The sequence below is a fragment of the Podarcis liolepis genome, assembly GCF_965112155.1.
Source record: "Podarcis liolepis genome assembly, chromosome: 1".
Classification (NCBI taxonomy): Eukaryota; Metazoa; Chordata; class Lepidosauria; order Squamata; family Lacertidae; genus Podarcis; species Podarcis liolepis.
Genome location: NC_139554.1, coordinates 131865202 through 131891046, shown reverse-complemented (window position 1 = coordinate 131891046; position 25845 = coordinate 131865202). Strand labels below are relative to the sequence as shown.

Sequence of the window (25845 nt, the reverse complement as noted above, 5' to 3'; positions counted from 1 at the left end):
CGAAAAAGGTTCGCAAACCGGAATACTTACTTCCGGGTTTGCAGTGTTTGGGTTCCAAGTTGTTTGAGTACCAAGGCATTTGAGAACCAAGGTACCAATGTATAACAAATGTGGGGCAGCAATCATCAGGAGGTTTGGGCTGGGTGTTCATCAGTATGCGGATGATACCCAGCTCTACCTCTCTTTTAAATCAGAACCAGTGAAGGCGGTGAAGGTCCTGTGTGAGTGCCTGGAGGCAGTTGGAGGATGGATGGCGGCTAACAGATTGAGGTTGAATCCTGACAAGACAGAAGTACTGTTTTTGGGGGACAGGAGGCGGGCAGGTATGGAGGATTCCCTGGTCCTGAATGGGGTAACTGTGCCCCTGAAGGACCAGGTGCGCAGCCTGGGAGTCATTTTGGACTCACAGCTGTCCATGGAGGCACAGGTTAAATCTGTATCCAGGGCAGCTGTTTACCAGCTCCATCTGGTACGTAGGCTGAGACCCTATCTGCCTGCGGACTGTCTCGCCAGAGTGGTGCATGCTCTGGTTATCTCCCGCTTGGACTACTGCAATGCACTCTACGTGGGGCTACCTTTGAAGGTGACTCGGAAACTACAACTAATCCAGAATGCGGCAGCTAGACTGGTGACTGGGAGCGGCCGCCGAGACCATATAACACCGGTCTTGAAAGACCTACATTGGCTCCCAGTACGTTTCCGAGCACAATTCAAAGTGTTGGTGCTGACCTTTAAAGCCCTATACGGCCTCGGTCCAGTATACCTGAAGGAACGTCTCCACCCCATCATTCTGCCCGGACGCTGAGGTCCAGCGCCGAGGGCCTTCTGGCGGTTCCCTCATTGCGAGTTGCCAAGTTACAGGGAACCAGGCAGAGGGCCTTCTCGGTAGTGGCGCCCGCCCTGTGGAACGCTCTTCCAGCAGATGTCAAAGCGATAAACAACTACCTGACATTCAGAAGACATCTTAAGGCAGCCCTGTTCAGGGAAGTTTTTAACGTGTGATATTTTACTGTATTTTTGGTTTTTATGGAAGCCGCCCAGAGTGGCTGGGGACACCCAGCCAGATGGGCGGGGTATAAATAATAAATTATTATTATTATTATTATTATTATTATTATTATTATTATTATTATCCATTGGATCATTTCTGGCTCGCAGACTGAATGCAGGATGCAACCAATTGCACGCACTCATCCTGTGGTTTGCAGGCTTTGCTTTCGCGTAGCCTTCTCACCCGCCAATCCTTTCTCCTAGCAATCTTAATGCACCCCAGTCCTGAACGCATTTCAAGGAAGTAAATTCTCTTGAAACAACCAGATGCTTGTCTCTAAGAAACACATTTCAGACCAGGATGTTTAGCCTGTCGTTTGTGGCTGTTTCTGCAGCCTCTGCTGGGGGCGCGGGGGCAGCGGAGGGCAGGCAAGATTGAGCCCTCTGCAGTATAATAGATCTCTTGGCAGCTGCGCTCAGGAGAACATGAAAGATTAATCCATTCTGCTGCTTTGTGTTTCCCAACGCAGCAATGGCATCTTGTTCTACTTACAATTGAAAGGATGAACCCTTGCCAGCTGGTTAAAAAAAGTCTGTTTGCGTTCCTGCAGGGGAGCATTTTTCAGTTGCGAAAGGAATTTGAATATGCCAAGCCCTCGCCCTTCTAATTACGGTGTCAAGAGTATAAATAGAGAAATGCAGGTTTGCCTGCTATAAGGTGACTTCGACACTGACGTGCTTTTCTGGAATCGAAATCCACAGAGAAGTGACTAGTTTGGGGAACAATTGGCGGACACAAATTGATTTTTTCAATTGTAATTACTTCTGAAAACGTTATATCTCATTGGAACTCTGGCCCTTCCAGTTAGCGTATAGGATTAGTATCCGGTCCGATCCATCTTAAATTAAATATTTGAATTCTACGAGAGAAGTAAGCACATGCTCCACTCTCTCCCGTTGAAACCGATGGAATTGAAAAGTGTTTAATTTCATGTGGATTACGCCCATTGTTAACCAGTTATGCCTTGCTTCTTCTGAATCAACAGTTTGGCATTTAGTGAGCCCTGGCAGCCTGTACACCTGCTTATGATCTCATAATCGCCCTGTGCCAGAGTGAAGGCTTTTTTATTCTTAAAGTCAAATATTTATTTAAAGTGTTAATTATAGGATTAAAGTGCAAGAGTCAATCTTACGTAATTTATTGGCATTATTACAATTTATTGGCCCTCTGGCATTGAAATGTCTGGATACCATTGTATTGTCAAGTGCAGTAAAAGATGTTACGTGCATAACATACGTTAGCGATTATTGCTGCTTGCCCTAGTTGTTTTTTAAAAAAAAGCTCTTGGCTTTATTTTTAGGGTGGATGATGTCCCCCCGGGAATATCGCTGCTTCCTGATAACATCCTTCAGGTCTTGAGGCTCCAGTTGCTGCAGTGTGTCCAGAAATTGTCAGAAGGGTTAGAAGAACCACAACAGGCCTTGTCGCTTCTCCTGGTCAAATTCTTCATTATTCTTTGCCGGTATTTTTTATTATTATTATAAAGAAACCTAGATGACTTTTCAGAAGCAGGCTGGGGCGTGGAGTGTTTATGGGGAGATTTTGTTATCTTACCAATTCCCAACTTGTTAGGTGCCAGCATGGTTGCTCGAGAGCAAAGAGGCAAGACTCCCACCAACCTTTTCCAGGCTTTATTATCTGTACAAAAACATTTACAGTGCAGAGCGTCTCAAGCCCCCTTGCCCAGATTGTCCGGAGCTTTGGGCTGGGCTGTCACCAATATGCTGATGACACTCAGCTCTATCTGCTGATGGATGGCCCCACCGACTCGGCCCCGAACACACTGACCAGATGCTTGGAAGCTGTGGCTGGATGGTTTTGTGGGAGCCGATTGAAACTAAATCCTTCGAAGACAGAGGTCCTATGGCTGGGTCGGGATGGCGTGGGGATGAGGGACCAACTCCCTTCTCTTGCGGGGGCCCAATTAGTGCCACTGCCTTCCGTTAAGAGTTTGGGTGTAATCCTTGTCACCTCCCTTTCCATGGAGGCGCAGGTTACAGCAACAGCCAAGGCGACATTTTTCCACCTTCGCCACATCAAGCAGTTGGTCCCTTACCTTTCCCGCCCCGACCTGGCCACAGTGATCCATGTGACGGTCCATCAGTGACGTATGGACAGGACATCTGATGTGAAACAAGGTTTACCCTGGTAAAGAGCAGGCTGAGATATGACAGCCACCTTCAAATATCTCGAGGGCTGCCACATGGGAGATGGAGCAAGCTTGTTTTCTCCTCCTCTGGAGGATAGAACCCAAAGCAATGGATTCAAGTTTTGAGAAAGGAGATTGTGACTAAACATTGGGAAGAACTTTCTGGCAAAAAGAGCTGTTTGGCATCGGAATGGGCTCCCTCGTGAGGTTGTGGACTCTTCTTCCTCAAAGGTTTTTAAGCAGAGGTTGGATGGCCATCTGTCATGGATGCCTTAGTTTTGATTCCTGAATTGCAGGGGGGTTTGAACTAGATGAAGTCTTTGGGTTCCATCCAGCGCTGTGATTCTTCCCTACTTCTGATTCTAGCCTCATCCAATTTGGTTCCAAATACCTCAGTTGGCTTTCTTCTGTAGCTCGGATGACCCTCACAAACGTTCTAAAACATACAAAAAGTTGTAAAACACACACACAAAATAGTTGATGGTCCATGACTACATCTATGTGCAGTGTTGCTGTGAACCATTTTGATGCTATTTGGTGATGGAAAGAGGGATTTCAATTCCATTAATGATACGGTTTGCCATCAAGCGGCTTTGATTGGCTATAATTTCCATGTTTAAAGACAACCTCTTAATGTGAGATTATTCTGTATTTTTATAACACGGTGCAGAATGTTTTGGGAAATCGTGATATACCATTCTTTTGCTGCGCGTTAAATCATATTGGACAGTTCTACCATGTCTTGCCACTCATGCCTTATTATTTCCCTTTCAGAAATTTGGCTAATGTGGAGGAGATTGGCACCTGTTCCTATATTAACCATGTCATTACGATGACTACACTGTATATTCAGCAGGTAGGTGAACCTGTAATTTGCTTAAATTGCTTTCTAGTCAGAAACTGGTGCTGCACTGAGAATAAACTCACCAACACTTGACTTGGCCATGTGTACTGTCACCTGCAACACAATTCATCTCTTTATTTCCAAGTTCCATTTGGAGCGACAAAATTAATTCCACCACTGGAGTTCAGATTTAGTTGACTGGTTAGAAGAAGCTCACTTGATGGTAGTGAGGTAGGCTTGAGTTTTACAATAAGTTTTGTGAGAATTCTTGATTGCTTTTTACAGTGGTGCCCCGCAAGACGAATGCCTCGCAAGACGAAAAACTCGCTAGACGAAAGGGTTTCGTGGTTTTTGAGCTGCTTCGCAAGACGAATTTCCCTATGGGCTTGCTTCGCAAGACGAAAACGTCTTGCAAGTTTGTTTCCTTTTTCTTAACACCGTTAATACAGTTGCGACTTGACTTCGAGGAGCAACTCATAGAACGCGGTGTGGTAGCCTTTTTTTAAGGTTTTTGGTGATTTTTGAAGCTTTTCCAAAACTTTTCCGACACCGTGCTTCGCAAGACGAAAAATTCGCTAGATGAAAAATCTCGCGGAACGAATTAATTTCGTCTTGTGAGGCACCACTGTATTTTTGTAGCCGTACTGCAATGGCAAAGGAATGCCTGAAAATTAATTTAGGGGGTAATTTATAAGGTGGCGAAAGGTTTGCTAGCTCAACATTACATGGAGAGCCTAATGCAGTGCTTTCCAAACGTTTTGTGTGGGCAACACACTTTTTAGACATCATTTTGTGACACAGTAATTCAGTTTTGCATCATGTCGTGACACAGTAATTTAGTTTTACTAGCAAACCAGAGGTTAAACAAACCCCTTTCCAGCCCCGGGAAAAGCGTTTGTGTGATGCACCTACACATTGCAGCCAACACACCAATGTGCTGCGACACACGGTTTGGAAAGCTCTGCCCTACCAACTTGCCTAAAGGGGGTGGGGACTGCATGTGCCCCCCACCTCATTTTATAAAACCTCCAATACTTGCTGAATGCCCCTGTTTTCTGTCTCATTAGAGTTTCTTCCTTCTTGTTTGTTTGTTCCTTCCTTCTTCTGATCATGAGTGTGCGACACTAAAGTCAGAAAGGAATTACTTTCACTTGGTTTCTACAAGAGTAGTTACAGTATTTTTCGCTCTATAGGGTGCACCGGACCATAGGTCACACCTAGTTTTTTGGGGGGGAAATAAAGAAAAAAAATTATTCCCCCTCCCCCAGCCCCAAAGAGCAAAGAAGCCAAGACAGCCAGCGGGATCCATCCTGCTGGCTGTCTTCGCTTCCTCTTTAGCCACGCACAACCTCTCCAGCTGGGAGAGGCTGCGTGTGGCTTTGGCAGAAGCCAAGACAGCTAGCGGGATTGATCCTTTTTAGCCCGAGCTTTTTAGCTTTTTAGCTTCCTTTTTAGCCCGAGCTTCCCCCGACCCCAGTCACCAGAACGGGTCCGGGAGCAGGGGCGATGTTACGCGCAACCTCGCCTTTGCTTCCAGAGCTTGCTGCTATCCGCAAGCCTTGGGAGCCCGGCGGGAACTCCCGCCAGGCTCCGAAGGCTTGCAGATATCTGCCCAAAGCCTGGGGTGCGCAGCGCTGCGCTCCCCGGGCTTCGGGCTACAGGCTGCTATCCGCAAGCCTTTGGAGCCCGGCGGACACTCCCGCCACGTTCCAAAGGCTTGTGGATAGCTTCCTGAAGCCTGCATTCACTCCATAGGACGCACACACATTTCCCCTTCATTTTTGGAAGGGAAAAAGTGTGTCCTATAGAGCGAAAAATACGGTATATAGGTATTTTGTACTAAAAATTAAAACAATCCTACATACCCTTTTGTTAGAAGAGTATATCCTTTGAACTCAGTAGGGCTGTGTACAATTGGGAATTTGGGGTAGCCATGGTGAAAACAGAAGCAGAGTGGTCTGAATTCTGGTTCTGCCCACCAGCAACTTTTGACTCTGCCCCCCAGCCAGGCAGGAAGAGAAAGTTGCCTTCCCTTTGGTAATTTTAGAAGTGGTTTTTTTTGGTTCAGAATGTTTTAAGCAAACTACCTCAATCCTCATAAATAAAGCTGCAGGTCAGTGTTATTATTCCCATCTTGACAATGGGGGCTGAGACCAAGAGAGAGTGGCTTTCCTAAGGCGAGTTCGTGGCTGGAGACTTCTTGAGTAACAACTTGTTCTCATAGATGGTATACTACAGTGGTACTTCGGGTTACATACACTTCAGGTTACATACGCTTCAGGTTACGGACTCTGCTAACCCAGAAATAGTGCTTCAGGTTAAGAACTTTGCTTCAGGATGAGAACAGAAATCGTGCTCCAGCGGCGCAGCAGCAGCGGGAGGCCCCATTAGCTAAAGTGGTCTTCAGGTTAAGAACAGTTTCACGTTAAGAACAGACCTCCAGAACAAATTAAGTACTTAACCCGAGGTACCACTGTACTTGCCAAATAAACAGTGGTCAATTTTATCTTTAATCCCCTCCCCCCATTAATTTTAAATATTAAATATGGTAGGATTCCCCTCCCAAAAAAACTTCATCACAGCTTGCTGACAGTCAATTTTTTTTTTTAAATGCAGCAATAACTTATAATAATTGACTTCCATCAGCTGGCCTCTAGTCCATTTTGCAGGTTTCCTGTGCAGAAGGGGATTCCCGGAATTCACTAACTTTTTTTTTTAAAGCTCCCTCTGGTCAGTCCCAAATTTAACAAGCAGTTTGGTGTAAGAACTGTGGGGGGAAATAAACAGAGAAAATTATACTGTGTGTGTGCCTCCAAGGCAATTTTCTCTTACTGCTATTTTAGCTGCATAATTTTTAGCATGTTCTTTTTACTTATTTTGGGTTTTCTGCACACCCCTCTGATATTTTATAATGCGAGTGGTTAAAACATCTTTTAAAAATAAAACAATTACGGGAGCTCTCACATCCTATTTCAAATTTGCTTTTTGGGCCTCTTCTGATTATGGCCGCCTGGCAACCCTGTCAGATGGGTTGGCCACAAATAATAAAAATATTTATTATTATTATTATTATTATTATTATCATCATCCTCATCATCATTATCTTGGGACTGGCCAGCAAGGAGGCCTATAGGCAGAGGCGGGGACAGGGGAGATAAAACCTCAATATCCCTTAATCGAGACGAAAGCAATATCGCAGCATTTCTTTCCATTTTTGCACGTGCTTCGGTTTAACTGCTCCAGTTGGTGCTGATAATTACGTAGGGACTGGGAAGGGGGTTAGATTTCACTAGAATCGAAAACCTTTACAGTTAAACAGAACAACAACAGAAAAGTTGGTGTGTTTGGCAATGCTCTCACATCTGTATGGAAAGGGTAGGAGAGGAAAGAAGACCTGGTCGGAGGGCATGCATGATTTTGTCCCCGATCCCAAAACCCCCGTCTTCCTTGTGCCTCTGAGCCTGATGAACTTGGTATTTCACTTCTGCGCAGCTCTCTTTGAAAACCCTACCATATTTTTTGCTCTATAAGACTCACTTTTCCCCTCCTAAAAAGTAAGGGGAAATGTGTGTGCGTCTTATGGAGCGAATGCAGGCTGCGCAGCTATCCCAGAAGCCAGAACAGCAAGAGGGATTGCTGCTTTCGCTGTGCAGCGATCCCTCTTGCTGTTCTGGCTTCTGAGATTCAGAATATATTTTTTTCTTGTTTTCCTCCTCCAAAAACTAGGTGCGTCTTGTGGTCTGGTGCGTCTTATAGAGCGAAAAATACGGTACATTTCATTTCGTTTCCTGGAAACCACGGGTAGCTAGCTGCTTTCCACAGAGTCAGGCTGTTGATTCCTCTCAACTGGCAACAGCTGTCCAACATTTCAGGCCGGGGTGCGGTGCGTGCAAAACTGGTAGTTCTGAAAGTGTTTTGGTGACCGTCGTGGTTTTTTTGCTGTCTCTTCAGCTAAAGAGCAAAACGAAGGAGAAAGAAGTAGCCGACCAGACGCCCATAGAGGAGTTTGTAAGACACGCGCTGGCTTTTTGCGAAAGCTTGTACGACCCCTATCGCAACTGGAGGCAAAGAATCGCTGGGTAAGTGGCAATCGAGTGGGCGGTGTTTTATTGCTGCGCCGAATCTCTTTGCAGGACAAATGCCAGTGGAATGTGCCGACTTGCAAGCTCAGGGGACAGGCAATAGATGTGTATCTTTGCATTCTGTTGAAGAAATGTTTGCATGCACAGAGGATCTTAGCGTTTAGCTTCCCCCGCCGATGAAGAAGGTCCCGCAGTGTGTCTCCTTCCACCGCTGCTCCCTGGATACCGCAAAACCCCTTGAAAACCTGGGTTAGCACTTGCGTGGGGCGTGTGAACTCCTCTGGCACGGTCAGAGGCGTCGCATGCTACCCCAGGGGCACCAGAAGGCAGGGCACTGCTGCTGTGAACTGTGCACTGGTGATGATGATGATGATGATGATGATAATATTTTTTTATTTATACCCCGCCCTCCCTGGCCAAGACCGGGCTCAGGGCGGCTAACACCGAATATAAATACAGTAAAAACATTAAAAACCAAACAAAACCCAAACAAACAGTTGACTAAAATATTAGTTACAATACAGTTTAAAATGCAGCCTCGTTTTTGTGGTCGCCTATAGATCAAAGCCTATATATATTGGGACACGGGTGGCGCTGTGGGTTAAACCACAGAGCCTACGGCTTGCCAATCAGAAGGTCGGCGGTACGAATCCCTGCGACGGGGTGAGCTCCCGTTGCTCGGTCCCTGCTCCTGCCAACCTAGCAGTTCGAAAGCATGTCAAAGTGTAAGTAGATAAATAGGTACCACTCCAGCGGGAAGGTGAACGGCATTTCCATGCGCTGCTCCAGAAGCGGCTTAGTCATGCTGGCCACATGACCCGAAAGCTGTACACCGGCTCCCTCGGCCAATAAAGCGAGATGAGCGCCGCAACTCCAGAGTCGGTCACGACTGGACCTAATGGTCAGGCGTCCCTTTACCTTTATAGATCAAAGCCATAAGGGGAGAAAAGTCAAATATTCACCGGGGCCAACTATCCATGCTGGTCCTACATGGGCCAGCAAAAAAGAGCTGAGGGAAAATTTATATACAAAATCCCATATGAGGGGTTCCATAAAAAAAATAAATGAGGGGGGGGGTTAGACTGAGTCCAGACCAAAGGCCAAGCGGAACAGCTCCGTCTTGTAGGCCCTGCGGAAAGATGTCAAATCCCGCAGGGCCCTGATGTCCTGCGGTAGGGCGTTCCACCAGGCCGGGGCCAGAGCTGAAAAGGCCCTGGCCCTGGTTGAGGCCAAACTAACCTCCTTGGGGCTCAGGACTTCCAAAGTGTTGTTATTTATGGACCTTAAGGTCCTCTGCCGGACATACCAGGAGAGGTGGCCCCGTAGGTACGAGCCTTAGTGGGGCCTTAATGCTACCTTAGATAACAGGGCCTTGGTGCCCAGTTTCTTGTTAAAACTGGGCTGGGGGATGTGTGGGCCTCCCTATCCTTTTGGACTCCGATTCCCATCAGCTGCACCCAACATAGCCTGTGGTCAGAGATGATGGGTGTCATAGTTCAGCAATGTTGGCGTGCCGACACAGGTTTTCCATCCCTACTTTCAATCCACCACCTTGCTGTTCTCTCTCCTGTAGTTTCTGTTGCTGCTTTGCTACCCATATACCGTAGTTTTCCATGTATCAGATGAGGGTTTTTTCTAATAAAAATTACCGTATTTTTTGCACTATAGGACGCACTTTCCCCCCTCCAAAAATTAAGGGGAAATGTGTGTGCATTCTATGGAGCAAATGCAGGCTCCTTGGCTTAAGCGATAGCAACGCGAAGCCTCTGAAGCGCAGAGGGAGTGCTCCCCCCGTGCTCCGGAGGCTTCACGTTGCTTTCACTGAAGTCTCCTGAAGCCCCCGGAGCGCAGCGGGAACTCCTGCTGCGCTCTGGAGGCTTGCGGATAGCCACCTGAAGCCCGAAGCTCCCGGAGCGCAGCGTGAACTCCTGCTGCGCTCCGGGGGCTTCGGGCAGCTATCCACAAGCCTTCGGAGCGCAGCAGGAGTTTTCGCTGGCCTCCGAAGGCTTCCGGATAGCCGTCTGAAGCCTGGAGAGTGAGAGGGGTCAGTGCACACCGATCCCTCTTGCTCTCCAGGCTTTGCTATGCTGGAGAGGCACTGCACAGTTTTCCCTCTCTGCGCAGCGCCCCTTTAGCAAAGCGGGAGGAGAAATGGAAGGGGCTCTGTTTCTCCTGCCGCTTCGCTGAAGGGGCGATGCGCAGAGAGGGGGAGAATCCCCCCCCCGTTCTCCCCCTCCTATTGTCCTGTGCGTCCTATGGTCCAGTGCGTCCTTTAGAGCGAAAAAAGTTTAAAATTTGGGCTCGTATTATACATGGGCATAGCTGTCAACTTTCAGATTTGAAAATAAGGGATCAGCAGCCTTGAAAATAAGGGATCGTCAGCCTCATCTATCCCGGGGTCAGTCTACGGGATATCTAACAATCCGGGATAGCAGCGGGAAACGACGCTGGAATAAGGAAATTTCCCGCAAAAAAGGGAAGGTTGACAGCTATGAACATGGGTAGTGCATTGGTGGGATGTGCGATTGGTTGCTGCTGCGATCAGGAGATTGTCAGCGGTGATTGGGGCAGGTGAGTGGTGGCTGTGACAATGGCTGCTGTGTATTGGCTGCCGCTGTGACAATAGAGCGGGCGATTTGCTGCTGTTGGCGGCGAGCAGGCATATGATTGGTGCCTTTGGTGATGTGTGCGGTCATGCGGGTGAGCAATTTTCAGCAGTATCCCCTCCAAAAAAACCTAACAACTATGGACATTTCCCCCAAAAAAGGTCAACAACTCTTGGCAATCTCCCCAAAGCTTAACCACTCGCCCCATTTTCTTAATTTGGAGTCCTCAAAAATAGTCCTCTGTCTTATACACAGAGCTGTGTTGTACATGGAAAAATGTGGTACTTTTGTTCAAACTCTCCTGTTATATATATTTTCCATTAATACACCCCCTACTTTAAATACACCTTTTTTCAGTACACTGGGCCTATTATAACAACTGCCTTTCCATTATCTCGGCAAGCACAATCTGTAACTTGTTTTCTGCCATTGCTTTTGCTGCGTTATTCTTAGCCCTTGCCCAAGCTCACTTTGGAGCGATGTAACCGAGCCTAGAAAAGTAAACAAACATAGTAAGATTTGTCTCCTGCGGTGTAACCTTGCATCTTGGAAAAGGCATTCTTTTTTAATCACACATGCAAGATATTCACTGAATAAAGGAGTGGTGGAACATCTGAGTCATACATACAGACAGACAGTTAACTAAGGAGAGAACTTTATCATACAAAAAGGTAAAGGGACCCCTGACCATTAGGTCCAGTCGTGACTGACTCCGGGGTTGCAGCGCTCATCTTGCTTTATTGGCCGAGGGAGCCGGCGTTTGACCGCAGTCAGCTTCCGGGTCATGTGGCCAGCATGACTAAGCCGCTTCTGGTGAACCAGAGCAGTGCACGGAAACGCCGTTTACCTTCCTGCTGGAGTGGTACCTATTTATCTACTTGCACTTTGACATGCTTTCGAACTGCTAGGTTGGCAGGAGCTGGGACCAAGCAACGGGAGCTCACCCCGTCACGGGGATTCGAACCGCCAACCTTCTGATCGGCAAGTCCTAGGCTCAGTGGTTTAACCCACAGCGCCACCCACGTCTGCTATAGCATCCACTAAATGACTTATTAGTCAAGAAAATGCATTCTTTAAAGAAAGAAAGAGTAGGAGAGGCTAGTTTTGTTTGTTTTGATGGGGGGGGGAAGCAGGGGGAACTGCATTACCCATGAAATTAGTGGGCCAGTGGATATGGGAGACAAATGTGACTCTTATTGTGTCCATTCCATGGGAATGTGAAACTGCAGTCAATACATGCAGTCAAATAAAGACATGGTTAACCCTTATCTTTGGCGATCACTCGTAGCCGAGTCAGATTGTCTTCCATAAACACGGTTTTAACAATGAGTCCGTAAGTGACTGTGGAGGCCAATTCTGGATCCACACATCCTTCCACACTGGGGACATTGGTTACCGGGTGGGAGTTGATCACGGTGTGGATTTGCCAAGCGTGCCTTCCTCTTAGCACGTTTCTCCCTTGCATCCTGAGTTCGAGTGTCTTCCAAGCCCATGACATCTTTGGCAAAGGCTGCTCTCCAATTGGAGCGCTCGCAGGCCAGTGTTTCCCAATTGTTGGTGATTATACTACATTTTTTAAAAATTGCCTTGAGAGAGCCTTTAAACCTCTTTTGTTGACCACCAGCATTATGCGTTCCATTTTTAAGTTTGGAATAGAGTAGTTGCTTTGGAAGACGATAATCAGGCGTCTGCACAACATGTGCTTATGTGGCACAACAAAGGAGCATACTGGCCTAGCTTGGACCAATATAAGTTGTCACATTCAGATCTTGGCTTATTAAGCCATATGCTTTCGGGAGCAGCTTCTTCACTCCTCCCATTGCATGAGACTTGATGATGCCAGGACGTCATCTAAATCAGGAAACCATGTCTACCAGGATACTTAACCACAGTTTGACGGTGGGTCAAAATATTGGTTGTGTTCAGAAGCTGGCAGTAGCCATTGTTTCCCAGTTTGGGCAAAACAGGAAACCGTGGTTCCCTTGAGAGATTGTTTGCACCACAAAAGGACTGTGGCTATAGACTCATTCATTCTGTGGCTTATTACGCTGAGATACAATCACTTAAACATGGTCACAGTATATGTAGGTACCTACCAACTTGCTTATGTGAGACGTAGCCTTCTAAATGTATAGCAAAATGGGTCACTTTGAGTAGCTGAGCTATCAATAAATCCTATTGTTTTAATTTGCCAAATTTGTAGTGTTAAAGCTGCATGTCCTTAAAGTCAGTTATGGGCTGGGTTTTGGTTTTGGTTTTATTTAAAAGTACACTGCTTAGAAATAAAGTAGTCCAAAATAGTACCCTGGTAGTTTTAAAAGTGCTGCTAATGTAATATGGAATAGGTATTTCATTGCATTTGAAGAAAAGCATGCTTTAGAATAAATAAAAAATGTGTTCTGCAGCGTCCGCCAACAAATAAATCTTACCTCTTGGTTTCTCCTTTTAAAAAAATATATAGACGAATTCTGAGCAGTGTTGAAAAAAGCAGGCAGAAGTACAAACCAGCTTCCCTCACAGTGGAGTTTGTCCCTTTCTTTTACCGTGAGTATCATTGCCTTGTTTTCTTAATGTGCTTACTTCGGAATTTTTTAAGGGATAAAATTTATTGCTGCACACTTCCATTCTCAAGGTGACGAATACAAAATACTGTATTTTTCGCTCTATAAGACGCACCAGACCACAAGATGCACCTAGTTTTTGGAGGAGGAAAACAAGAAAAAAGAATATTCTGAATCCCAGAAGCCAGAACAGCAAGAGGGATCGCTGCGCAGTGAAAGCAGCAATCCCTCTTGCTGTTCTGGCTTCTGGGATAGCTGTGCAGCCTGCATTCGCTCCATAAGACACACACACATTTCCCCTTACTTTTTAGGAGGGAAAAAGTGAGTCTTATAGAGCAAAAAATACGGTAATTGCTGAGAACTCCTTCGGGACATTAAGCACAGTTAAATGCAAGTTCTTAACAAATTCTTTTTGGCACGTATTATCTGACCATTTCCATGCATGCCTGTGGTTGGCTTTTGTGTATTTTGCCAAGGTTCACTTATTAGCTTAGCCATGGAGCTCACTTGGTGACCTTGAGTTAGTCACTGGCCCAGTTTGCATGTACAGTCGTACCTCGGAAGTCAAACGGAATCCGTTCCAGAAGTCCATCCGACTTCCAAAACATTCGGAAACCAAACTGCAGCTTTTGATTGGCTGCAGAAAGCTCCTGCAGCCAATCAGAAGCCGCAGAAGCCCCATCGAACGTTCGGGTTCCAAAGAACGTTTGCAAATGGGAACAATCACTTCCAGGTTTGCGATGTTCAGGAGCCAGAATGTCTGAGTACCGAGGTGTTCGGGATCCAAGGTATGAGTGTAAATCTAAGCGAAACCATGTTGTTGTTGTTTAGTCATTTAGTCGTGTCCGACTCTTTGTGACCCCATGGACCAGAGCACGCCAGGCACTCCTGTCTTCCACTGCCTCCCGCAGTTTGGTCAAACTCATGCTGGTAGCTTCGAGAACACCGTCCAACCATCTCGTCCTCTGCCGTCCCCTTCTCCTTGTGCCCTGCATCTTTCCCAACATCAGGGTCTTTTCCAGGGAGTCTTCTCTTCTCATGAGGTGGCCAAAGTATTGGAGCCTCAGCTTCAGGATCTGTCCTTGCAGTGAGCACTCAGGGCTGATTTCCTTCAGAATGGATAGGTTTGATCTTCTTGCAGTCCATGGGACTCTCAAGAGTCTCCTCCAGCACCATAATTCAAAAGCATCAATTCTTCGGCAATCAGCCTTCCTAGCTTAGGGACGGATTGACTGTAAAAACCACTCTGGAAATTACAGCTAGCGTGGCTTCCCCCTAAGCTATTTAGCATTACGTAAAGATTTTTTTAAAAGTTCCAAAATGTAGTTTTTGTTTCAATAGCCAGCTTGTTTTAAGACTTGGGCGCCTCCACTGCCCACTTCATTTAAAAATGGTGACATTTTAACGGTGCTGGTTGGTGACGTTACTCAGAGATTTTTACGGTGCTAATTTCAAACAAAATAATCTTGTGGCTTTGGCAGCAGTTTGTTCATCTGCGTAAAGTTATTGCTATGGTAACAGCTTCCAGGTTAATGTTTATTGCTGAGAAAAATTCCTTAGGCTGCTTGTAATTCCCTTCTGCCAGGTATTCTTTGAGCAAAGAATACAGTATAATGATTTTTCAATGGAAGGGGAAGATTTTGGGCTCTTTCTAGTTTTTGCCAATAGGAGGTTTTTTTGTGTGTTTTGGGCACTGTGAATGTTTAAGAGTTTTTTGCTGCATAAAATTTTATTGGATCTTATGTCAGTATATAAAATCTCTGTGCACTTAATAGCACCTTTTAAATGGCTGCATTTTCACATAATACTAAACTACGATTTAGCATTATGTGGAAAAAATGCGGTGAGCCTCAGACTTTCATGCTCCCTGCCTCATCTTCACTTTTCTCCTCTGGCATAGCCTGGAAGAGATGTCCGGAAATGTCCATTTCTGTTTTAGGCTAACTACAGCTTATCACAAAGTCTGAACTGGGACAAATGTTGGTTAGTTTTGACAGTGGTTTGTGGAAACAAGCCAACTTCAAACCATAGTTTATGGCGCTGTGGGTTAAACCACAGAGCCTAGGCCTTGCCAATCAGAAGGTCGGCGGTTCGAATCCCCGCGACGGGGTGAGCTCCCGTTGCTCAGTCCCAGCTCCTGCCCACCTAGCAGTTCAAAAGCACGTCAAAGTGCAAGCAGATAAATAGGTACCACTCTGGCGGGAAGGTAAATGGTGTTTCCGTGCGCTGCTCTGGTTCGCCAGAAGCGGCTTAGTCATGCTGGCCACATGACCCAGAAGCTGTACGCCGGCTCCCTTGGCCAATAAAGCGAGATGAGCGCCGCAACCCCAGAGTCGGCCACGACTGGACCTAATGGTCAGGGGTCCCTTTACCTAATCTTAACTGGGGCTAGTTTAAACAAACCAGCTTCTGAAACCATGGTTTGGAACCAACTGTAGTTAAAATGAGCCACAGTTTGTATGCTGGGAGAACAAAACAAACTACAGTTTTTTACTAAAAGTTTAAGCAAAAATGCCTGAATTTCCCCATCCCAGCTGCACTGCTGTGTTTCTCTGAAGGATTCTTTACTACTACATAGTTAAATGTGACGATTTGGAAAGGTGGATTTAACTGAAACGGTGGATTAATTTTACCACTACAGTGGTACCTCAGGTTATATACGCTTCATGTTACACACTCCGCTAACCCAGAAATAGTGCTTCAGGTTAAGAACTTTGCTTCAGGATAAGAACAGAAATCGTGCTCTGGTGGCACAGCGGCAGCAGGAGGCCCCATTAGCTAAAGTGGTGCTTCAGGTTAAGAACAGTTTCAGGTTAAGAACGGACCTCCAGAACGAATTAAATACTTAACCCGAGGTACCACTATATAACTAAACATTGATTATAGGACATCTGGTCAAGATGGCGTTGAGCTATGCAGCTGGTCCTGGAGTTCCCAGATAACGCAGTTTTAATTTAGTTTTAATTGGGCTTAACTTGTTTTAAATCAACTGTTTTTATGTCTTTAAAAAAGGCAGATTTGATTATAGATTCGAGGGTTGACTTCATTATGAAAAGAAAAATGGGAGCTACGTATTTGTACAGTAATTGTTTTTGAGATATATTATTTGACCACCTGCCTACAAATCTTTTGGCTCGAAGTTAACGTGCCTGCAACTTGTTCTCTTCTTTCAGAGTGTTTTCAAGAAAGTGAGCATCTCAAAGAGAGCCTGAAGTGTTGTTTGCTACACCTCTTTGGAGCGATTGTGGCTGGTGGGCAGGTGAGAATCCCAACAAATATTGGCGTCATCTTATTGACTGAAGGACGCAGCCGTGATGCCAGAAAGACCTTGAACTTCAGCATGATTGTTGCAGCCCCCCCCCCCCGCCTCCTCAAATCTTAGCAAGAAACAGATATAGGGAGACCAGATAGGCAGGAGTAGAAGGAAAATGCTCATTGCCACTATTTTGTACATGCTTAAGAGTTTGCGCGGTACTATGATAGTGAAGTACCCTCCTGCCATGACACTTTCTGTAAGTGGAAAGAAGATATTCGGATTCTGCACATAGAAATCACTCATCAACTTTGTCCAGATAAAATGATAAGGTTTTAAAAATAATTTGATATACAGTGGTTCGATATACCTTGGTTCTCAAACTTAATCCATTCCAGAAGTTCCAAAGTTCCGTTCCAAAAGCAAGGCGCGCGAAAGTAGTTCAAAACGTATTAAACCATTCCAGACTTTTTAAAACCACCCCCCAAAACAGCAATTTAACATGAATTTTACTATCTAACGAGACCATTGATCCATAAAATAAAAGCAATAAACAATGTATTATATTATAAAATAAATAAGACAGTATTGTCTTATTTGGTGCTGTGATCTAAACCACAGAGCCTAGGGCTTGCCAATCGGAAGGTCAGCAGTTCGAATCCCCATGACGGGGTGAGCTCCCATTGTTCGGTCCCAGCTCCTGCCCCCCCCCCAGCAGTTCGAAAGCACGTCAAGTGCAAGCAGATAAATAGGTACCACTCCGGCGGGAATGTAAATGGTGTTTCCGTGTGCTGCTCTAGTTCACCAGAAGTGGCTTAGTCATGCTGGCCACATGACCTGGAAGCTGTATGCCGGCTTCCTCGGCTAATAAAGCGAGATGAGCGCCGCAACCCCAGAGTCATCCACAACTGGACCTAATGGTCAGGGGTCCCTTTACCTTTAAGATAGTATTATAGATGATAAAAATTAAAATTACATTTTTTTCTTACCTGCGCTGATGATAGTCATTGTTTGGATGGGGGGCTTTTATCCATTTCCACAGTCACACAATCAATCAATCAATCAATCAGTAGCTGAACTGGGTTCCACACAGCCACAAAAACAAATTAACCGAATAAACCTCAAAAACAAAAATGCAAAATAAATAGCAAAAACAAAAGCGCCAAACGTAATCCGTTCCGGAAGTCCGTTTGACTTCTGAAATGTTTGAAAACCAAGGTGCAGCTTCTGATAGGTGCAGGTGCCCCGGAAACAACAGCCGCTTCGGACGTTTGGCTTCCGAAAAACACTCGAAAACCGGAACACTTTCTTCCGGCGTTTCGGCTTTTGAAAACCAAGGTACCACTGTACCAAACTGGGTGTTGTTGTTTCTTGCTGTTTGTTTGTTTCAAGGTTTGCTGATATAATGTCCTGGTATTCAGACAATTCTATTGTTGACTTTAGAGAAACGCTCTCCAAGCCATATCTCCTGCCACCATGGAAGTCTTGATGCGCGTACTGGCAGACTGCGACGCGTGGGACAGCCGAGACCCCGACGAAGTGAGCAGGAAGGCCGAGCTGACGCTGAAGTGCCTGACGGAAGTGGTTCACATCCTTCTGACCAGCAGCTCGGACCAGCGGCAAGTGGAGACCAGCACCATATTGGAGAATTACTTCAAGCTGCTCAACTCGGACCACACGGCTTTGCCGAACTCGCGGAGGTCCCGGCAGTGGGAGAGCCGATTCATAGCGCTACAGATTCAAATGCTGAGTGAGTGTGACGCCCCTTCTGGGAGTTGGGAAAAGGGTTGAGGTTTCTTTCTTCTTCTTTTTTTAAATAAATTTTTATTCACTTTTCACATTTTTTAAAAACAAAATACAAAAACACCAACAAACACAAAAAAAACAAATAACAAATATAATTTCAAATCCTTATTTTCTTGTAACTTATCTCCCCGACTTCCCCATACCTCCCCTTTCTGCATTCTATTTTCAGACTTTTTCCAGCAAATCCTTACTCTTAGTTTTATCTAATTTACATCCTCATTTTTTCTTTAAACTTAACCCTTACAGCTGTCAACCACTTAATTTATAAAGCCAGCATCATTCTAACATTCACTAATTTTACAGTGTTTCTTAAGGTAATTCTTAAACTTCTTCCAATCTTCTTCCGCTGCCTCTTTTCCCTGGTCTCGGATTCTGCCAGTCATTTCTGCCAATCCCATATAGTCTATCACCTTCATCTGCCATTCTTCCACGGTGGGTAGATCTTCTGTCTTCCAATACTTTGCAATGAGGATTCTTGCTGCTGTTGTAGCATACATAAAGAATGTTCTGTCTTTCTTTGGCACCAATTGGCCGACCATGCCCAGGAGAAAGGCCTCTGGCTTCTTAAGGAAGGTATACGGCAGGGTTGAGGTTTCTCCCTGTAACCATTTGCTTTTAGGAGTGGCAACACAGAATAATCTTGTGCGTAATAAAAAAAATACAAAGTGAGACATTAAGGAAATCCAAAGGGAAAATATGAAGAACAGAGGTTCTGACGAACGGATTATTAAAAACGCGTGAGGTAAACGGTGGAAGTCTTTTTTTTAAAAAAAACAACAACACTTTATTTAAGGTAGATAAAGACAAGATGAAATTATACAGTTGAATATAAATATAGATGGGAAACGGCTATGTATTGTGAGTACTTATCTACTTTTAAAAATTTTCACCTATGATCTTTTTCTTTTACTTCTTTATTCTTTATTTTTTCTTTTTTCTGATATCTTATTTTTCATTTCACTGCTTTATTGTCAATAGCATTTTATAGAGGTATAAATAACTCTAAATATGAAAAGAGACAAGATATTCTCAAATTTTTTTCCCTTGGTTAGATGTATTTTCTTTTTCTTTTGTATTTTCTTTTGTTGTGTATATGTATGTTTTCTAATTTGTACTTAATAAAAATATTAAAATTTAAATTAAAAAAGGGGGTGGCAACATTTGTGCTCCTCCAGATGTTGCTGGACTCCCACCATCCTTGACCATTGGCTATGCCATCTGAGTTTCAACAACATTCCCCATCCTCGCTTTAGGGAGTGCTGACAGCGCTGCCTCGTGCCCTTTCTGTTGAGTCACTTTTTGTGACTGGTGTGTAATGATGGCTTCCAAGTGAAACTGCTTCAGAAGGCTAACACAATCAAGATACTGCATTTTTCGCTCTATAGGACGCACCGGACCATAGGAGGGGGAGAACAGGGAAAAAATTAAATTCTCCCCCTCTTTGCTCAGCACCCCTTCAGCGAAGCGGCAGGAGAAATGGAGCCCCTTCCATTTCTCCTCCCGCTTGGTTGTAGGGGTGCTGCGCAGCTTTCCCTCTCTGCTGAAGCCAGGAGAGTCTTGCTCTTCTGGCTTCAGCAAAAAGAACCCGAAGCCTTTGGAGCGCAGCGCGAGTTCCTGCTGCGCTCCAAAGGCTTCAGGCGGCTATCCCTGAAGCCTGGAGAGCGAGAGGGGTCGGTGCGCACCGACCCCTCTCGCTCTCCAGGCTTCAGCGAAAACAACGCGAAGCCTCCGGAGTGCGGAGGGAGCGCTCCCTCTGCACTTCGGAGGCTTCGCGTTGCTATTGCTGAAGCCAAGGAGCCTGTGTTCGCTCCATAGGATGCACACAAATTTCCCCTTAATTTTTGGAGGGGGGAAGTGCGTCCTATAGAGCGAAAAATACAGTATATACTTAGTTGCCTCCTAAGTGCAGTAGATTCTAAACATACACAAAAACTACTAGCAGCATCCAGCATCTGAAATAACTCTCTCAAATTATAATAACTTTATCACTGATTCACAGTGGGGGGAGAGAATATATAAAATCACCTGTGTTTCCTCCGCGCGTTTCCTGGAAAAAGAAAACAAACACATCTTTCATAGTCTTCAGTTTCACCTGGCCAGTGTTTGTGTACACGTGGTTTTTATTTATTTAGGCATTTTCGGTGCTGCTCTTCAATATTTGTAATACCGGGGGAGCTTGCATTAAACCAATTGCAAGTATTAAAAAAAATCGGTCAGCTAAAAAACACACAACCATTTCGGATGTGTCTATTCAGTTCTCCCAGAAGCAGACAAAAGAATGTGTCCTTCTCTGCCGCCCCTCACCTGTAAGAACATAATCATGCTGTTCCCACACTTCCAAGTGTACCTGTAAATGGGCTAAGTTTTTGCACTCTTGGAAGCCAGTGCAATGAGCCCCGCTAGAGCAACAAGACTCACCCCCTTGCAACAAATTTGCCCTTTTGGTTTCAGATAGTACATGGGTAGATGAGTCAAAAAAGTCTGGAACACAAATCTTCACCACCCTCTAGCGGCTATAGTGGCCTATTTACCAGAAGTAATGTAAAGCTAAAGGTAAAGGGACCTCTGACCATTAGGTCCAGTTGTGGCCACTCTGGGGTTGCGGTGCTCATCTTGCTTTATTGGCCAAGGGAGCTGGCGTACAGCTTCCAGGTCATGTGGCCAGCATGACTAAGCCGCTTCTGGCGAACCAGAGCAGCGCACGAAAACGCCGTTTACCTTCCCGCCAGAGTGGTACCTATTTATCTACTTGCACTTTGACATGCTTTTGAACTGCTAGGTGGGCAGGAGCAGGGACCAAGCAACAGGAACTCACCCTGTTGCGGGGATTCGAACAGCTGACCTTCTGATCGCCAAGTCCTAGGATCTGTGGTTTAACCCATAGCGCCACCCGCGTCCCCTTCTTAGGTAGTAGTAGCTAATAATTTCACATCTTGCAACATATGTGCCCCTTTGGTTTCAGATAGTAGATGGGTAGATGAGTCAAAAAAGTCTGGAACACAAATCTTCACAGCCCTCTGGCAGCTATAGTGGCCTATTTACCAGAAGTCATGTATTTAGCATTAATTCTGGAAGTGTGTACTTGATTCTGACCAAACTAAGCCCCCTAGAGCAAAATGTCAAATTATATACTGTATTTCTCTTTGATTTTCACTTTCACCTCCTTAGATACCATCACCGCCATGTTAGACTGCACAGACAGGCCTGTTCTGCAAGCCATTTTCCTTAACAGCAACTGCTTTGAACATCTGATTCGCCTGCTGCAAAATTGCAAGGTAAACAGAAGGTTGTATAAGAGCTAATCTTTATTTCTTAAAATTACTATCCACCTTTTGTAAGAGCTCAGTTGTTTCTAATACCTTGTCCATACATTTGATAAAATCTTCACCATGACTGTGTACAAAATAACTCGATGCGAGCAGCAATGTTACCTTGCCAAGGAACAACTTGTACTTCTTCCATGTACTTAATACTCTGAATGCTTCAAGAGCCTTTGAGGCGGCAGCGGGGGCGTGTGTGTGTTTTTGGATTGTTATGCAGATACGCATCTTTTACTCCAGATCCCCTTAAAATTGTTATGTTGGTGTCAGGGGCAGGCCGTGAAAAGTAAATTAATAATACGTTTCTCTCGCCAAGCACACAATCCACAAGTTTTCTTTTTAGTTTCCTATAGTTCTTTGTTAATCTAGATAGCAGTGAATCATGTGGCAAGCCTCTTTTTGTACAGAAGTAGCTGAATGCTTCAGAAAAGTGCTTTCTCCTAGTCATATTGGGTGTGCTCTTTCTTTCAGTGCAGCAGAATTAGCAAACAATTGGCAAACTGGGAGTCATCCCTGACGTTAAGCGCTTTCTATCCTTCCCACCCCCTAGAACGGCCAACCTAGCAGTTTGAAAGCACGTCAAGGTGCAAGTAGATAAATAGGTACCACTCCAGCGGGAAGGTAAACGGCGTTTGAATGTGCTGCTCTGGTTCTCCAGAAGTGGCTTAGTCATGCTGGCCACATGACCCGGAAGCTGTATGCCACCTCCCTCGGCCAGTAAAGTGAGATGAGCGCTGCAACCCCAGAGTCGGCCTCTACTGGACCTAATGGTCAGGGGTCCCTTTACCTTTACCTTTTTATCCTTCCCGCCTGCTCCAGAGTGATTTCTTTCCCTCTTCCTCTCTTGTTACCATACGGTTTGGGCTTCAGTCCTATACACCTGGGAGTAAATCCTACGGAACACAGTGGGACTTTCTTCTGAGTAGACAGGCATAGAATCGCTCCTGCACGTCCACTTTCACAAAAGATGGTTAACGTTAACCGTGGTTCCCTCGCAACCTAGGACTGGTTTATTAGAAGGTTTGCAGACCCTTGTTAAGAGAACCCTGGCTGGCATTAACCATTTTAGTGCTGATACAGTGGTACCTCGGGTTAAGTACTTAATTCGTTCTGGAGGTCCGTTCTTAACCTGAAACTGTTCTTATCCTGAAGCACCACTTTAACTAATGGGGCCTCCAGCTGCCGCCGTGCGGCCAGAGCACGGTTTCTGTTCTCATCCTGAAGCAAAGTTCTTAACCTGAGGTACTATTTCTGGGTTAGTGGAGTCTGTAACCTGAAGCGTATGTAACCCGAGGTACCACTGTACATGTCTAGCACTCTGAAGCATGGCTAACAAACATGGAAGGGAGGATTCACTCTGGAGAGGGGAAGGTGAGAGAGAGAGAGAACGTTTCCCAAACTCTGGATCCTAGTCTGCAAATTATTGAAGAACGCCACCTTTTATGCCTATGCGATACCTTTGTGCATGGAATTGCATCTTGCCAACAAGATATTTACTATGCACTTTTGAAATCAGTGGGACTTACTTCTGAGTAAGCCAGGATAGGGCTGTGATACTAGTCCCGGTAAACAACATTCAATATAGTTTCATTCTCAGTGCCTAATAGCCTTGCAAAATCAATGATCCAGTAGTTGTTAATTCCTGAGATGTCAGTGTTGGTCTTACATGCAGAGGGAATCCTAACGTTGGGTTGTTTAAACCCATCAATTAGCTCAGGTCATGGCTATGTTTCCTTTCTGTGCTGTTTATCACCGAAGCACATTATGTAGCTGCAGTACTTGCCCTGGCCCCCTCCCTAGTGGTTAAGAGCGGTAGACTCGTAATCTGGTGAACTGGGTTCGCTTCTCCACTCCTCCACATGCAGCTGCTGGGTGACCTTGGGCCAGTCACACTTCTCTGAAGTCTCTCATCCCCACTCACCTCACAGAGTGTTTGTTGTGGGGGAAGAAGGGAAAGGAGAATGTTAGCCGCTTTGAGACTCCTTAGGGTAGTGATAAAGCGGGATATCAAATCCAAACTTCTTCTTCTTGGGGGGACAGGCAGCATGGAAAAAATCATGGAAGGCAACAGCGTCCTTCTTATGGATAGGTTTCCAGCATGTGCTATGATGCACAGAACAGAGGATGTTTGGGTTTTTTGGGGGGGCAAGGCTGTGTATTTACTTCGTATCAGGCAGTAGTTCTGTAAGGTAGGGTTGCCATATTTCAAGAAGTAAAAAGTTGTTGAGCATTTTTTTTGGGAGAACTCACCCCAAAAGTTGTGAGCTTTTCTTTTGGGAAATGAACCTCAAAGTTGTTGAGTCCCCCCCCCCCCCGGGGATTTGCCCCCAAAAGGCAAAAAGTGATATTCAAACACACACCTCCTGGTTCTCTTGGCAAAAACCTGGACATTTTGCCGATTTTTCAAATCGCTTTCAAAAAAGTGATATTCAAACACAAACCTCCTGGTTCTCTTGGCAAAAACCTGGACATTTTGCCGATTTTTCAAATCGCTTTCAAAAAAGTGATATTCAAAAACAAACCTCCTGGTTCTCTTGGCAAAAACCTGGACATTTCGCCGATTTTTTGAATTTCCCCCAGAAGTTAATTTTGCCGTTTGAATCTGGACGTATGGCAACCCTATAAGGCCATCCCAGGTCCCTCTAGGCTTTCCAGCTCATCCGACTTGGCTGAGCTGATGAACTGCAGCACACATTTCTAGCCACTACAGTGGTACCTCGGTTTAAGAACTTAATTCGTTTCGGAGGTCTGTTCTTAACCTGAAACTGTTCTTAACCTGAAGCACCACTTTAGCTAATGGGGCCTCCTGCTGCTGCTGCGCCGCTGGAGCACGATTTGTGTTCTTATCCTGAAGTAAAGTTCTTAACCCGAGGTAATATTTCTGGGTTAGCGGAGTCTGTAACCTGAAGCGTATGTAACCTGAAGCGTATGTAACCTGAGGTACCACTGTACTGTGTTTGATGGACCAGTGATCTGACTCTGTGGAAGTTTCCGATCCAAGAAGTCTCCACCCCCATCGTTCAGCCTGGACACTGAGATCCAGCGCCAAGGGCCTTCTTGGTAGTGGCACCCACCCTGTGGAACACCCTCCCTTCAGATGTGAAGGAAATAAGCAGCTATCTTATTCTTAGAAGACATCTGAAGGCATCCCTGTTCAGGGAAGTTTTAAATATTTAATGCTGTACTGTTTTTAACAGCCGCCCAGAGTTGCTGGGGAAACTCAGCCAGATGGGCAAGGTATAAATAATAAATTATTATTATTATTATTATTATTATTAATTGCTTCTGGGGTTTTTGCCAATTTTTCTCTTCATGATACATCCCCACGTTGGATTACATTCTGAATAGTGCCCCTCATCCTTGAGAGCATTTTTTAGGGTTATGTTGGGCATTCATGGGTGCTGGAGCGATGGGCACGGCATGTGTGGGTATGTGTGGGGCAACCTGAACAATCTATAATGGCTAACATCGTCACCATTGTTATTATTATTAATTATTATTGTTACATTTATACCCTGACTTTTTCCCCGGGCAGGGTCTCAGGGCAGCTTACTGGTAAAATAAGAACAGCTAAAAACAAGGAAAGGGGCAAGGAAATGATTAAAAATAATAATTAAACATTTGTGTGTTTTGTGCTAGTTTTGGGGTCCCCCCTTTTTTTGGTCATGTTGAACTCACGTAGGTTACTTCATAATGTTCTTTTCCCTTGTACTTCCATAAATTATGTTAGGTATGTTTTCCCCTCACATATGTGGAGGGAAAACATCTTGCACTTGAAGGAGCAGACCCTTATAATGGTCCCAAGGCGTGGTTTGGAGTAGTAGTAGTAGTAGTAGTAATAATAATAATAATAATAATAATAATAATAATAATAATAATAATTTATTTATACCCCGCCCTTCCCGGTTCAAAAACCAGGCTCAGGGTGGCTAACAACAAATTTAAAACACTTTAAAACACTTAATTATAAAAGCAGCATAAAATACAGTATAAAAACATGAATAACAATAAAAATCAAAAATAGAATAGAATAGAATTGGGGAGGTGTCCATGTCCCAGCTTGGCTAGGGAAGACCTAACTGTCCAGATTTCAGTTGTGATTTAAGAGAGCGGGATCACACCATCAGGATAAAAGTGTTCCCTCTCCCTCAAGCCTTCGCATATCGGGTACAG

At 45.1% G+C, this 25845-nt stretch overlaps 1 protein-coding gene across 5 annotated transcripts in view; it reads left to right on the top strand.

The window, feature by feature from the left end:
- The window catches only part of NBEAL1 (neurobeachin like 1), a 152302-nt gene that overhangs the window by 27829 nt on the left and 98628 nt on the right, over positions 1 to 25845 (top strand). For all 5 annotated transcript variants that reach the window (XR_014518537.1, XR_014518538.1, XM_083471490.1 and 2 more), the window contains exons 4-10: positions 2352 to 2513; positions 3975 to 4056; positions 7996 to 8123; positions 13194 to 13276; positions 16467 to 16552; positions 17990 to 18296; positions 21521 to 21627. Coding sequence is in view for 3 of the 5 variants with exons in the window: in XM_083471490.1 (XP_083327616.1) it covers positions 2352 to 2513; positions 3975 to 4056; positions 7996 to 8123; positions 13194 to 13276; positions 16467 to 16552; positions 17990 to 18296; positions 21521 to 21627 (955 nt within the window). In the remaining 2 variants the exon portion in view is untranslated. The remainder of the gene's footprint in view (positions 1 to 2351; positions 2514 to 3974; positions 4057 to 7995; positions 8124 to 13193; positions 13277 to 16466; positions 16553 to 17989; positions 18297 to 21520; positions 21628 to 25845) is intronic.